Consider the following 16,586-nt stretch of genomic DNA (forward strand, 5'->3'; position numbering starts at 1 on the left):
CTATCAGGGTACGATGACAGTCAAGATGCTCCGTTTAATCGGCTCTTGCGTCTAGCGTGGAATGCACGGGATCTATTTTGATATAATTACACCTGGATGAGGTTTTATCTGTGCCCTTGAACGAAATACATGTACTTGCTTGTTTAGTTCTCGTTTATTCACTGGCGGCATTGGTATACTTATCACACTGTCGACATGCATGGCTGGAGGAAGGAAGTGTTTTTCACGTACAAAGCGAAGGCCATCACGTGGAGCAAACATGACTTAAGGGTCCCTGGGAATAATGTATGCAGGCTCATGTGGACCAGGAAGATGTTTACTTGATAAAGGTATAACAAACGATGAAGGATATCAACGTGGCACATTCAATATATCTTTATAATTTAACTGCAGTTTCGGGATGTTATGCCCAAAACTAAATGTGTCCACTACCATGGACATTATCTGGACGTTACCCCCCCCTCCCCCCTCCCCTCCCCCCTCCCCTCCCCCCTACACTCATATGCAGACAGGCAAGTATGGTTGAAAGGACTAAAAGCCTGTAGCTGCTCAACACCCGGCAATTTAGCCTTACCCATGCTTTGCGACAGCCTGCATGGACACCGACCTCGGTAGGCGTTAAAGCTGTCTCTGAAAGCATAAAACTATTATTTACTCTGTGTACGTTTATATATCCCAATATTCGACCAAAGCCATCCCTTATATGGAGAGACACATGAGCTATGAGATTTACTTCCTCATTGTAGTTATACAAGAGCTGAAGCCCTCTCCCCGCGCTGCACTCGTTGATTGGATCAGGTGCATATAAACTTCGTGTGAAACATCGGGAGAGACGAAGGGACCCAAGTTACTGATGGTGCGCCCCAGAATGGTATGTTCATACAAACATTGTTACTTTTGTATATTCCATTGCCATAGATAAATATATATTGCCATCATGTTTTAGACAAAGGGATGTCTATAGATACCTGTTTTCATACGTGGAGAAACAGATGATCATTTAACACTCGCTGTTGATATAACAGTTGGATATTCGAGATTTTCGTCTTATCCCGAAGCGCAAGTAGGATAAACATCAGTTGCACTGATTTGCGGTTATAGACACATTGACGACGTTCTGCTACTCCCTGTAGTGAGGGTGTCATCGGAACATATTAATCTATAAGGTGTAGCAACAACGAAAATGTCCTCCTGACATTAGTCGTCCGTTACACATGTACAAAAAAGAATTCTTGTATTTGGGATTTATTCCTTTACATACACATATTCAAAAGATACAGTTTATGAAAACTATTTGTAAATTTGTAAAGTATTCCCTTATTTCACAATTTCCCGTTCTTAATATGTGTCATTTTAAGTGATGAAATATTTGTCAAGCTTTGTTCATTTTCTCCATGTTAATATTTGCAACAGAACGGTCTATGTGCATGTAGATGTAGCGCTTAAACACAGGTACAAACTGAACTTAGCCTAAAGACGAAACTTGTTATGGTGTTATGGAAACTGATGAAGGTGTAATGATAAATGTCTGTAAAATTGATTTCGGGCGAGTATACCAATATCTGGTGTTCCCACCATGTTGGACGAAACATGCACGACACCTTGATGGCAACTGACGTATGGTTGCTCTTGGTATTGCCATCCTCCATTATCCGACGATACAGAATCCATTCAGCGTAAAAGGCAAAATAGTGGTGAAAAGTAAATGCATGGATCACTGACAATCAGCAATGACACCAGGTGTTCGCGAAAAGGAAAAAACAAGCCCTGCCCTACCGGTAGCACCCACCACTCAATCTGCAAAATGAATATATATGTTTGTAGCATAACACCAAACAGCGGTACTCCTGCCATGTGACGGTAAACAAATCGACAAGGAAGTATATTGCTGTTCAAAAGAATTAGTCAAGCTTATTGCACACTGGCTCTAGATATATGTGTAGCCTAGTTTGACACACAATATGATTATTTTAAACAGATATGCTTGACAGCAGCGAAAGCTTTAGGAAATTCATTTGGATAGAATAACGCAACTTACATAGAACATACTGTTAAAGGTAATCACGTGACACGAAAGCCCATTTACTGCTTTTGTTGAGACTGAAAACGACATGTTAATTTTGAACTACGTCTCTGCTGTGTACAAGTGCAGAGATTCTTATGTAATTATGTAATTTAAAAGAAACTGGTAGTAAACATTTAGTGTGTGTTGCCTAACGCCACACAGCTGTATTCAGGTAGGGTTATCATGTTATGTGGTCATTGTGTTTGAGTATATGTAGATGCAGTTAATATGTTTCCTGTAGGCGGCGTTAAACAACAAACAAACAAAAAATCCCGGAGGCAACGCAATAGTTACATCCTGGACATGATAGGTTCCAGGTATTGTTGTTGCTGTCTATCATAAGTATGGACTGACTATGCTGCTAAACCCAATTTTCCCAGACACATTTTGCAGACACAAATAATATCCACTGGAAGTCCAAAAGAGCTAATATATTGATTATTGAAACTAATTAAACCGATTATCCACATACTTTATCTGATATGTCATTGTTCGGATAGTCCATATCCTCAGGTCTCCAAGCATGGACTAAGGCAAAATCTAAATGTGCTATGAATCAAACGATGTATAGTAGTTTTTAATGCTCACTTTGAGTTAATATAATCATCTAAATCCGGACATGAACAGATTGATTACAAGTATATGACATCCCGGAGAGCCGACGGTCGGTGGTTCGATCCTCGACGCCGCTTTACCAACAGACGCTCAAAAAGGTTACCATACCTTTTCTCACCCTGACTGATTGGCTAGGAAACACACACACACACACACACACACACACACACACACACACACACACACACACGACGTTGACTTGGTGGGAGGTAGTAAAGTAACGCATAACATTTGTACTGTTGTTCTCTTTTCGTTTTAGGATATGAAGAAAACACTGGTGGATAGAACTTGCCAATGTCGGTATTGTTTTAACTTATGTATATAAATGATAAATACTTTTTGTTCAAGCTAAAAAAGACCTATTTCAATTTTCCAAGATTGCTTGTAACATTATACTATGGTAATCTGATATCAAATATTTCATAACTTAACCCATGTATTGCTCTTTCTTCTGTGCTTTTTCTCATTTGCACTTCTTGAGCACGTCGTCTAAGGATGAGGTAAGTATAAGCGAATTGCTGGAACTAACATGCTTTTTGTGGTAAGTTTTTACGCTTTGTGTGAATCGGGAGTGAGGTGTGCAAGGGAATGAATGTGTCATGATGTCCGGATTTGTCATCAAAACTGTAGGGTAAATGTCACAAATATATGAAGCAATACACTTAGTGGAGCTGGCAAATGAAAGGACTTGCCTTGTGACTTTTACTAAAACAGATCGGGGTGCTTTATCGTTATTTATCATCGACTTATATGCAATATAAAAGTCATAAGGCATATCCTTTCATACCCACGCCTGATATTGTAGTGAACTATTTACATTTAGCAACAACCACTCCAACGCCACCAACGTGTGGCCCCATGACAGATGCCTCTCTGGACGAGGACTGCTCCAACGCGCGATGTGTGGCCGTCAACAGCTCGTGTGTGACGACGTCAGCGGGAAGCCGCAGATGTGCCTGTGTTAACAAGAACGTGCAGATATCAGCTACAGAATGCTCATTGGGTAAATATGAGTTATTGTGTACATAATAATTGTAAGAATGGAACATGGAATACGTTTACTACCCTAGTAACGATGCATAGTACTGTCAACAATCTTCAGTCTCTGTGTTTCAGGACCAAGTGTTCTGTCAAATACAACAAACTACGTCTTCTCCACAGATCTATCTAGAACGTCAGTAACAGTAACTGGTAAGTCGCCCTTTGAAGCAATCGTCGTGTTTGACCGACAACTTAAAAAATGCAATTGTTACGTTATCGTTGTGGTCCATTCGTTATTAAAAGAGTTTTGTCGCATGATATTATTATATTTGTTTCAGTGGGATCAATCATTTTTGAGGGGCTTAGTAAATTCCCCACAAATACCTTCTCCATAGAAGGCGAAGTATATCCTGATGAGGGAATCCTGAACCTTAAGAGAAACTCGACGCACATTGATGTGGCACTGGTCAAGGAAATAAGCAATGCTAAAACATTTGTGGTGGTGTTACGTGCAACCTCCGGTGAGTTCACTGTGCAGCAGGTTGTGACCGTCAGGATCACATCCTCCTCATTCACACCTGAAGACGTCACAGTTATGTTGGTGGAGGGAACCAGGAAAGGCACGCTGATAGCTGACGTGATGAATATTGGTAGTTTGGGAGGGTACAGCAACTTCGAAATGGAGACCACAGATCAGACAGCAAGGGCCCTGTTCAATGTGACCACATCGGGGCAGGTTCTGTGTGGACAAGATATGTTTTTGAGTGACTTTACCAATAACGACAAAGTAGCTAAGGAATATTATTTCACTGTCAAAGCGACAAAGGGAGGACAGAGAGAAACAATTGCACCCTTTTACATCTTGTTATTCAAGAGTACTTTTACGACAACGTTAAGAGAAAATTGGAAAGGCAATATCTTGAGCTATACAATAACAAGCTCTAAGTTCCAGGTCGCTATTAATGACACGCTCCCAGATAGACTAAAATTATCAAAGGACTTGATGACAATTAGTTTGGTAAAAGAAATTGACTACGATGCTGGTATCACAAGTATACATTTTAAAATTGATCTTGTCACGACGAACAGTACAAAGTCAACTACAGTAGATGTCCACATAAACATTGAAGACCAAAATGACGAACGCCCCAAATTTAAAAAAGCAGTTTACGAATTTTCGCTGCTTGCTGGATCTAAGGGGAATAGTGTAGTCGGCGTTGTTGATGTTACTGATGGAGATACAGTTGGGCAGACATCATTTAGTCTGGAAGGCAACAATAAAGACGACTTCAGCATAAACGACGATGGTGTTTTGACATCAAAAGTGGATTTAACAAAAGACCGTTTCCCCTCCGCGATCCCCCTCCGGGTCAAGGCTTATGATGGCGTATCCTACTCTGAGGAAGCCAACATCACTGTCTATCTCATCTCCAACACCATAAATGCAGTCAACCTCAACAAGACATTCCTTGGCAGAGTCAGTGAAAATAGTCCCGGAGCATTTGTGGCCAATGTCGCAGTGTCAAATTATACCAGCTACAAATTTGCAAATCCTCAGGCTGACAGATTCTTCAACCTAAATTCTACATCTGTAAGTACCACGGCATGCACCAGTGTTGTCCTCCAATCTTGTCCACTAAAATATATGCATGATAAAATATTGTTGTGTGGCTTCAAGTATAATGGACAGAGTTATTACCCTTGTAATATCCTTATAGCCGAGTCAGTGTTTAAAATACATATTAAAATAATCTCTCTCTAATCTATCAAGGGGCTCGTCACAACAGCTATTGGTCTAGACCGAGAGAACGACGACCAGGCATATACTGCATTCACCATACAGGCTTACATGGATAGTGGCGACCAGTGCTCCCCTGTGGTGAGTAGCAATTTGAGGAAGTTGTATGTGTGTATGTGTTAGGATTTACAACAACGACTGGTACATAATATCTGAAAGATATGTGTTTAGTGTTTGGTTACATGCATATTTCATCACTATATATATTTAACAGTCATGACCCATACTTACGTATGTAGATATATTTGGTGAAAGTTCATAATTAATTAACTGATTTCGGACGCTCAAATGAAAAGTAGTTAAAGAAGATTAAACTGAAGACATTTCTCATTGAAAATAACCTTTACTTAAAGAATAAGTATATTATTTAACATTCTATCCCACAGACGATTGGTCAACTCATTACGAATATAACGGACTTGAACGACAATGCGCCAGAATTTTCCAGACGTTCTTACACAGGCAGAGTAAAAGAAAACTCCATTCCAGGAACTCTGGTTGTTGGTTTGGTGAGTGTGATAATCGTGATTTTGATTTAACAGAGTGCGAGAGAGAGTTGTTTATAAACATACAAATATACACATATAACTATACATATGTAAAAATATAGATAACACTGAAAGGCATTCATTCGGCCAGATTGCAAATTAGCTTGCAGCAGTGGTGTATTGCTAAGTCATGTATAATGTGATGACCTTAAGAACCTTAATCAACATGTAATGAAGTTCATATTCTATTGAGCAGGTGGACATAGCTGTTACCGACGAAGACACTGGAGTGAATGGTTTTGTAAACTTCGCTTTAACGGGAACTGGGAAGACCTATTTTGCTGTTGAGAAATTGAATCACAACCAATTCACCATAAAAACCAGCGGAACCCAGATTGATAGGGAAGTAACTTCATACGTAGTCCTGACATTAACTGGAACAGACAATCCATCTAATCCTAACACAGGCACCACTGCACTCAACATCACAATCATGGATGTCAACGACAATGCACCACTGTTCAACGGCGGGTCGAAAGTATTTTGGGTGGAAGAAAACGTTGGACCAAAGACTATCACTACGTTAACAGCCACAGACAAGGATGTAGGCCTCAATGCAAAGGTATCATACTCATTGAAAGATGGGGGATTTGGTTTATTCCAAGTTGACAAAAGCACTGGCGAAGTATCGACAATCAAGGCAATAGACAGAGAAAACAGGAAAGTCTTCAACCTGATCATCGAAGCAAAGGACCAAGGGTCGCCTTCTCTAGAATCAGAATGGAATATTACCGTCAATATTCGTGATGTAAACGATGAAAAGCCTACATTTACGGAGAAATACTACAAGGGTTCTTATATGGAAAATAGTCCATGTGACAGAAGCATCCTAACAGTGTCGGCAACAGACCACGACGAAGGAAGCAATGCCAACATCAGGTTCTCAACAACAAGTTCTAACTTTACAGTCAATAACACCACTGGCGCAATTGGATGTGTGATTCCTCTTGACTATGAAGAAATGCAGCAACATCTGATAGAAATAAAAGCAGAGAACCCAGGGTTTCCCACAATGAGCAACACAGTAAAAGTTGAGATAAACGTTGAAGACGAAAATGACAACAGTCCACGTTTTGATAAACCCAACTATCAGTCTGAGATAACAACTTGGGAGTGGGTAACCAACAACCCTGTTGATGTTTTTGAAGTCACGGACGATGACTCTGGAACGAATGGCCTAATTATACTCTCCATGAGTGGGGAGACGGACAAATTCTACATTGATGGCGACACTGTAGGTGTGTTACGCATCAAAGAGGGCGCAAGTCCACCCGTTGCTTCCACAACATATAACTTTGACGTTACAGCCACAGATAAAGGTTCTCAATCGCTAAGTGTCACAGTCCCAGTATCAGTTGATGTGAAGAAAATACAAGGCAATAGTACTGTACGGTTCAGTTCTAAAGACTATAGGTTTTCAATTGTGGAGAACCGATTATATACCACATCGTTCGGAAGAGCAAATGCTGCTCATGACGCCAACGTGTCAGTTCGCTATACCTTAATCCATGGCGGGGATTTCCGTATTGATCCAAGTAGTGGAGCGTTGACTTGCAGTAAAGCACAGGATCGAGAGACAGCAGCAAATCATACCATGGTCGTTCGTGCCAGGGATATCGCCACTAACGCCTCGGACGTGGCTGTTGTAAGTGCGGGTTTCACCATAGATCAATCACTTATAGCTCGTATAGAACGAATTTCGAAAAATTGTCTCGCTCCAAACGATACTCTCTCTTTGGCGTCATGTAGGTTTCGACTTATTCCCCGATTCTCTATTTTTCTACAGAACAGGAAACTGCACTTGAATATAAAGTTTTGAAGGAGGAATAGATGACATAGGGAACACACAACAAGACAGAGAAGTGATAAAGCAATGACAAGGACTTAAGAGTGTAATTGTTTGCTCGCTTTGGACATGTAATAAAGCTACATCTAAAACGTTGATATTTTTATGGATTAACATAAAAACAGTATGTGAGCCGTTGTAACATTTTAAAGATTTGATGTGATTGTTTCAGGTAACAGTTCAAATTTTGGATGTAAATGACAATGGACCAATATTTCTGGCATCTTCTGGACAGCTCGTCTTTCAAGTTGCGGAAAATTCTACTGGCAACGTGATCGGACGCATCATTGCCAAAGATGGGGATGCAGATGAAAATGGAACAATAACGTACAGCATTGCATTGCAGACACCTCGTGCACGTAAGTTGTTAAATGTTATTGATGACACTGCGTTTAAGGAAGGTGTAGATATTGATGCCAAACGTTGCTGTTTGTCTTAACATGAATATGCTAGTAATATCTTCAATTCAGTAAGTTGTGATTGTAATTGTGAACATAACTGGAGCAAGTAGTGCCTTGTGCAAATTAATTAGGATTGTTTCCCGGGGTTTCAAGTTTGTTAAACAATAATATATATTTAGTTTACAAAACATATACTTATTATGCTCAGGGTTAGCATTTTCGGGTGTTATTATATATCTTGTCCTGTTCATGTTCACTGTGTTTGTTGTACTTTTTCGTTTTACCTTTTTCAATTCAATGTTTCATTTCGTATTTACAGTATTGAATGTGTTGTACGGTTTGCAGATTTCTCGATAAATCCTGGAACCGGCATTGTCACTGTTTCGGGAGATCTAGACAGAGAAGATTATGATACATACAACTTAACCATCAAGGTAACACAAAAACTAAACACTAAACTGTGGCTTGACTACACAACGAAACACCAACGTATTCAAGTCATTGGTGATTTATTTCACAGTTTCTTGACTGATTTTATGGCGACTGAAATATGCATCTAACATTCCATGCTTAATTTTAAGGCGACAGACAATGCAGATGCTCCGAGAACTGCAACAACAAGTGCGACGATCCTTGTCCTGGATATCAACGACAATCCCCCGATATTCCAAACAACGTATGCAGTGACAGTAAAGGAAGATAGTGCCATTTCCGCATCGGTATGTACATAAAATAATATACATAGTTAACTAATGGATACACAACGGTTAGGATTGGGACATTGACACCAATCAATGTGTCCAGTTTTATATATCGAAGGTATCACGCGAGTGTGATTGGGGATGGTAAATATCCCCGTTTATGGAATAAACATTGTATTTCAGAGCCTTTGCGCTAAATACATACTGTCTATTCATAATACAGAACATTTACGATCCCAAATCACACAAGCATCACAACCTCTTAATCTTGTAATGTCATTCTTGAATTCTTTTGAAAAATGATATTCTTTTCTCTCACAAATGGTGCCTGAACGGAGCCAGGAATGTGTGTATTGATATATTATAAGGTCACAAACAAGGTCAGTGATAAGTCAGTTGGAAAACGACAGCAAGCAATATTGTTCCAATCGTGGCATAACTGTGGCATCAGTGGCGTCACGACGACACAGGCAAAAAGACAACTGGCAACACAAAATTTCCAAGGTATTTTTAAAGCGCAAAAATAATTTTGTCAGTCCAAGCCCTTCGTGGCAGTAAATCTGTTTGCCCGCTAGAGTAACTTCCCTTTGTCAAAAGGAGCTGCTCTTATCTTTTATATGTCACGTTTGTTTAGAATTCGTCTGGTTTGCTTAGTCATTACATTATCATGACGATAAGAAATGCTGTCAGATGTCCAAAACAGCGACAAAATGAAACAAAGTAAATGTTTGGCCATAATTGGGCCAATCAAACTGTTTCTAAATTCGGGAAAAAAAAACAAGCCGCAGAGGTCCACAAACACAGCTCCGCAAATTGTATCTCTTAATGGTGCCCAAAAATTAAAAGACCTCAGCTACACCCCTGTGAAACATCTGTAAGTATCTTAGACTGTTATTTTGATAATGATGACAAGTATCCGAACAATTTGTCCTGATTCCCGATAGTCAATATTTTGAATCGATTGCCGATCGACGCCGCGTTTGTTTGTAATCGCTGAAAGTGATACCCACCTGACCTTATGATTTGCATATTTATCCGTAAATGGATAACATTTATATCCGTTGGGTTTATCCTTCCGAGAATCCTACACATTATATGATACATGAATTTATGACCAGTAATTAAAGAAGGAGTAAGTAGGGTTTGATGATTATTTCAGTTATATCATGGGTTATGTTGGATTGAAGAAAGCACTGAATAACGTGAACCACCTCATGAAACATCAGAGCGTGCCATTCGAGGGAGATAAGGCTGGGATCGATAAGAATCATAGTGGTTGTTCCAGAAGTGTTAATCACTACCATACTCACACACTAACTCTTATCCATTGTATCTGATTTTATTTGCAGCATATCGTTAGTACACTGACCAATAATGTTGCTTCTAATTTCAGGTGGAGACAGTGAGTGCAACTGACAGGGACTTGGCGCAGCATGGTGCAATTGTATATACTTCTAACACCGTAATGGTGAACGGAACTTTCTGTCCATTCAATGTGTCAGTGGGTAAGAATAGTCTGACGTATCCTTTAAGCATTCTAAATAAACGTGAAACACCTTATAGTCAATAGCCTTCAGTGTAGCCATCTTGGCAGTGATTGTCACTGGTTCACCACAGTATAACTACTACAAAAAATGAAATGACCTTTGACAAGGGTAGTCGACTCTCTGTTTCTCTGTGCACACATATCAAACACATTAAAAAGTGAATATACTTTAGGCAGCGATTTATTTTTCCTTTGTACAACATATAATCCCATGTGATATAATCCCTATTCTTTAGAGACTGGAGTCGTGAAAGTGAGCGGCGACCTCGACTATGAGACGACTTCAACATATGAATGCATTGTGACTGCGGTGGACATGAAGGGATGCAGCAGTTGCACAGGGCGTCTCACTGGATCGACAACAATGTCCGTCACCATCCTTGATTTCAACGACAACCCACCGGTGTTTCAGGGGGCGCCGTACCGCGCCAACATATCAAGAGACGCTAACATCAACACTCTCGTCACTGACGTCATCACCGCAACTGACAGGGACGGCACCATGGATGGCAATGCAGTCGTTAAATACCATATGTTTTCAAGTATGTTGTGTACATGAAATATTAGAAATTATTTATTATTTACATGCATTGTATGATTGTCAACATGCATGAATTGTATCATTGTTACACCTAGAAGGGGAGGTTACCTGACGTGATAGAAGGTATCTATAAATTGTCCAGTGTTATTGTCTTGATACTGCATAAATAGGATGACATATCAAAGCCCAGTGAATAGGGATGCTGAGTGGAAACAATTTTGAAAAGGAAAACAATTTTCTCAACAAACCTAATACAATATTTAGGGAATGGAAGTTTCTGTTGATTCACGTCTTTTCACCTTTCGAAGCACAATATAGACCTGATCAATCAGTATGTCGAATTTCACGACCATGCAAGTGATAATATTTCTCCATGTTTTCTAGACATCAGCTACTTCAGGATTGATCGTGATTCAGGAAGAATATTCGTGGCTTCAACGCTAGACAAAGTGAATGATGATGAGGTCACTCTGAGGATCAAAGCGACAGATATACCCCAAAAAGACCCTGCTATGGAAGCAATCACAAACGTAATGTAGCTGTTATATATACTGTAGTATTAAGATCATACCAAAAAACGGTTGTCCATGATGTTCCTTCAGTCCATCGGGACGTGTCTGATATAAGTGGCAACCGAAAGACACACAAGGGCAATTGTTCCCAGCTTCTCGCATTTAAACCAAACGCATTATAATTGTCAAATTACCAATTGGTTGGATTTGCGTTTTGCCATGGTACTAGTATTTATATATTGTAACGGGTTTGCTGCCAACAGATTACTATTTCCATCCTGACTGATCAGCCGCGACCATTCTTCAATAAAACATACACCTTCCTGCTGACGGAGAATGAGAAGCCTGATGAAGATAAACCAGTGTCCATTAGAGCCTATGTGCGAAGGTCGAGTGAAGAAGCGTGTAACTGCACCTATGATTTAATAGGTACCCCTTGCTTAGTTCATGTGTGCAAATGTCTTCAAAGTTTACATGCTGTTATTCTTAAGATCCTCGCTTCTGGACATTTTCTAGTGTTCTTATAATGTTCATCAGTTTACAGGCTTTAAATTGAATTCATACAAATCAATGGAAAAAAATCAATCCTCTTTCATAATGGCAATAGGTTTTAGATTTTAATTATGTACTAACGGGTATTTTCAGATAATTCGAGCTTTTACATAGACAGTATGACTGGAGACCTAAGGCAAAAGGACCCAATAGACCGCGAAAAAACAGGCAGTCGCTTTTATCTAAGAGTGAAGGCGACAGACCGACGCAGCCTTCTTTATAGGACAACAGATGTTGAAGTGAACGTTAAAGATGTTAACGACAACTTACCCTACTTCAACAACACCCAGCAGAACTTCATAGTAAATCAGGTATGTATTTATTGGGTTAAAAGCCAACAGAACTGATTCACTTCATGCCCATCATTATGATCAGTATAATATTTGTTTCCTGCTGTAATATATAGTTAAAACGGACGTGAAACCATACTCATTCAATATCTCATATATAATTCCAAAATAATATAATAGGAGCATTGTTATTATCATTATTATTATGATCATTTTTATGATCAGTAGTAGTAGAAATAGTAGTAGTTGTCGTGATAGTAGTACTAGGAGTAGAAGTAGTAGTAGTTGTAGTAGCAGTAGTAGCAATAGTAGTAGTATTAGTAGTATACGTAGTAGGGTCGTAAGTATACATATTTGTACTCAGTCGCTCAACTTGTCTGTCATCGTCCAAGAATGATATATCACTGGGTAAGGAAATAACATATAAATAAAGGACTGAATCAGTCTCTGCCGGAATATATTATTATATGTCCTATAGAGAAGCCATTTAACGCCAACGTACAATTGGATGAAAGATACCCTGCAAAGTTATGTCCCTTGAACTCTTTTTACTTTTTACACTTTTTTTCTGCTGTTTCGTTTGTCTATAATTGAGTATATTAGCAACTGGGGTAAATGTTATCGTAAGTAAATACTAGAATAAACAATTCAAGCATTAAACGTTAAGGAATATGAAAGTATGTTTAAATATTCACATTTCAGAGTGCTCGAGCTGGGCATGTGATCGGGAGAGTGATGTCGGTAGACGCTGATGAACTCAGTCACCCCAAATACACAAACCTTACTCATGTTGAGGGAATCGAATTGCTGGATGATGGAACTCTAGAAGTGAGGGCTTCTCTGTCGAACTACACAGAGGTTGATGTAAGCAGAGATTTTGGAAAAGGACCGTTATTGCACCATGTGCGGTAATCAATATGTTGCCATAAGTTCAGTTCAATAGATCATGTAGTTCATTTAGACAGATATTGAGGCTTACGACACAAAGTAATCAAACTATGCCACATAATATAATTGCATATTATTATTTGATAAATGTTCTTAAATTGATTCTTTCCAAAGACTGACGGATATTTTCTTTGGCAATATATGCAAACGTGATGAAATAAGTTATTATGGCCGAAACACTATTTTGGCAAAAGGTATTTTATAACAGAAACTTGGTGAATAGGTTGGTTATAATAATTCATCAGGCCACATAAGAACAAATTCTAAAAAACGTCGTTCCAACCCTAGATCTAAAGATACAATTTGTTTTGAAGCTAGTTATGTAGTTGGTGATTTTATAATAAGGTAGTTTTCTTTTTCGAGTTCACCTTTTTTGAGAACGCCTGGTATCTCATTTTGATAGTGATTCGTAAACACATGTTTATAATACAGTCGGAATCTACTTTTACTACAGATCTCTTACGATTACAGCAACGCTTTTTTCGCTTTTTGATTGATACCATGGCTATCATTTAGAACAATGGTAAATTTAGTCTAGAGTGGTTGAAAATTGAAATTAAAATTAAAATATACACATACCTACGCATTTTGTTGTCAAAATGTGACGAGAAATATTATTGTTTATGTGGCATTACCAAAGGTATATGAAATAGAGTCACACACCATGTCGAAGGTGAAGGGACCCATGTAAACACTTCTAGTTATCCGAGGTTCGACACAACCGAAAATGATAAATAAAAAAGGAATACGCAGTCCAAGCTTTAACTTCGATACAACCGTAAGTTCGACACGTCAAAGTTCGACAAAACGGTGTTTGACTGTATTAATAAAAAAACCCACAGGCTTAATTATTTGTGGCTCATAACCATAAGCTAAAGTAATAAACACAACAAGTGTATCGGCATGCATATGATAAAGTCGCCATGGTACTCTATGTTTGGTAGAGATTTCCCTAAAAAATGTGAAATTGCTTTCATTTAGAATAATGCTAAATTTTCGTCGGAGTTGGTTAAATTTAAAATAAAATTCAATATACTTTCCCTTTTTGTTTTCAAAGGTGACGAGAGATATTATTGTTTATGTAACCTTACCAAAGAAACATCAAAATATTCTAAAGATTCAATTTGTTTTGGCCACATTACCATCAGCATCAAGTAGTATATACAACAAGTGTATCGGCTTCAATTTGCTTATCTTCAAGGCAAATATGCTGTATCTTTACCAGATGCTAGTCAGTGTGACAGAGGGAAACTTTAACGGACCAATCAATATATCGGCAGTAACTACAACAAAGGCCTCGATAGAAGTGCGACCAGACGATTATAATGAACATCCTCCCGTATTTGGAAAAGGTAAACTGGTTTGAGACCAGTTGAACATACATCAGATTCTGTTATCCTGACAACATTATCTTGCACACGATATACTCTGCAGTCATGACATTACATTTTACAGGACGTTTGTCTGTATAATGACAAATCGAATATGTTGAACCTAAAATAAGTAATGCAACGTCGATTCAAATGCACTTCGATGGGTTTGTACTGATAATTCAGGCGTTTTAGAGACGTACGATTTGATGATAAATGGGTGTTACACTTGATTATAATTACAGAAGACTTTTGACTTTTTATCATTGTTTGGTTATGTTTAACCTTAATGTGACGAATATGTATTCATATGTTTCAGAGGCTTATGGATACATATTGGGGTTTAAATCTGAATCTGGTACAATAGTTAATACTGACATAAATCAATGTTGTATAAATTAACGGAAACGTATTCAAATGTTTCAGATGCTTATGAAGCGTCCTTGGAGTTTTCATCTGAAACTGGTACAGAAGTTAAGATTACCAACTTCCGGGCAACGGACGCCGACGGCCACAATGTTACATACGCCATACAAACAAGGAATGATAGGGTGCGGAATTAAAACTATTCACTTGTCTTGAAGTCATGTCACATTATTCCATCACCCCGGATCTAATGGCCTCCTACATCTGTGTGAATGTATAGTGTTTCCCGATTAGTCATAGTTTAAAAAGGTTCTTGTAGATAGTCTTATGTCAGTTTAAACTAGAAGCCTTTATTTCCCCCACATTCCAGTTACTATTTATCCTGGTCCCAGTTGCCTCAGATTTTGTTTCTCCTTATCTTATCATCTACTTAACTGACGTTGTATGTGACTATATATACATGCTCGAGTTGACCATTATTCTTCAGGAAAATCTCAAGATCGACGGCCAGACTGGGAAAATATCTGTTCACATTAAATTTGACGACACAGTGCCCGAAGTGATAAAATTAGTAATAATCGCCACCGACGAAAGTCCTTATCCGAAGACTGGGTAAGTTTTTTATCATACTGGCATGACCACTTTTGATTTAGGCTGATATTGATAAAGCTGCTACTGCTGCTGATAGAGTATATGTTTGAAACCAATGGCATGATGTATTGGCAACAAATACCGCGCAGGAACAAGGCAGTTGATCAATGGTTTGGTATGCCTGTTACAAGCATTGTCCAAACTATGTGGTCCACTTCCGAATCACTGTTTGGCTTCTCTTTGCAGTAAAACAAAGCATTTCTTGAAGCAGCGGTCAAATGATTTGTGATATTTGTTTCAGATCGTGTACAGTTACGATAACCCTACAGGGATATACACAAACAAAATGTGTAGCTGAAAACGCATATTCACAGCTACAACAACAGAGAGAATTATTCCTTGGGTTATTCATAGCTATGGCAGCCCTACTTGCAGTGATCAGCATTGCTGCAGTATTTGCTATATACAAGTAAGTACTCAAAAGACTCCAGCCTTTCAATTATCGAGGATGAAACTCATTAACATTAATAACAAAATCTCCCGTGTAAATGCGCAGAGTTTTGGAGTTTCAGTTTCCAATTACTTTTTCAAACATTTTTTCGTTTAGGTGGAGGACTGTAAGACGAAGAACACAATATCAGGAGAATATCAACCCGGATCATGGTAAAACAGGAAAAGCATCAGAACAAGCTGGATATGATTCACTAGCTGCGGGCAGCAAAGATGAAGAAAGAGCATACAACAAACTCAAAGACAGAGATTTCGTAAGTCTATAGCATATCATTCTTGACACACCATTTTATAAGCTGTCGGGCAGTTGTGATCATGTGGGACTGAAAATAACATTCACAGACTGCTGAACTGCATGTTGAACTCTCTTCTCGTACCAACATTACACAATAGATCACTGACTGT

The 16,586-nt window shown here is 38.8% G+C and overlaps 1 protein-coding gene across 1 annotated transcript in view; it reads left to right on the forward strand.

Moving 5' to 3' along the window:
* LOC139463627 (protocadherin Fat 4-like) overlaps nt 1-16,586 on the forward strand; it is a 47,791-nt gene that overhangs the window by 29,846 nt on the left and 1,359 nt on the right. The window contains exons 25-44 of the mRNA XM_071244900.1: nt 3,389-3,683; nt 3,797-3,871; nt 4,000-5,252; nt 5,433-5,540; nt 5,846-5,968; nt 6,204-7,652; nt 8,026-8,212; nt 8,600-8,688; nt 8,836-8,973; nt 10,349-10,460; nt 10,738-11,043; nt 11,427-11,572; nt 11,818-11,983; nt 12,200-12,417; nt 13,099-13,260; nt 14,570-14,696; nt 15,141-15,265; nt 15,568-15,692; nt 15,973-16,140; nt 16,279-16,435. Of these exons, the coding sequence (XP_071101001.1) occupies nt 3,389-3,683; nt 3,797-3,871; nt 4,000-5,252; nt 5,433-5,540; nt 5,846-5,968; nt 6,204-7,652; nt 8,026-8,212; nt 8,600-8,688; nt 8,836-8,973; nt 10,349-10,460; nt 10,738-11,043; nt 11,427-11,572; nt 11,818-11,983; nt 12,200-12,417; nt 13,099-13,260; nt 14,570-14,696; nt 15,141-15,265; nt 15,568-15,692; nt 15,973-16,140; nt 16,279-16,435 (5,529 nt within the window). The remainder of the gene's footprint in view (nt 1-3,388; nt 3,684-3,796; nt 3,872-3,999; nt 5,253-5,432; nt 5,541-5,845; nt 5,969-6,203; nt 7,653-8,025; nt 8,213-8,599; nt 8,689-8,835; nt 8,974-10,348; nt 10,461-10,737; nt 11,044-11,426; nt 11,573-11,817; nt 11,984-12,199; nt 12,418-13,098; nt 13,261-14,569; nt 14,697-15,140; nt 15,266-15,567; nt 15,693-15,972; nt 16,141-16,278; nt 16,436-16,586) is intronic.

The sequence above is a fragment of the Haliotis cracherodii genome, unplaced genomic scaffold (assembly GCF_022045235.1).
Source record: "Haliotis cracherodii isolate W230 unplaced genomic scaffold, xgHalCrac1.p SCAF_16, whole genome shotgun sequence".
In the NCBI taxonomy this organism is placed as follows: domain Eukaryota; kingdom Metazoa; phylum Mollusca; class Gastropoda; order Lepetellida; family Haliotidae; genus Haliotis; species Haliotis cracherodii.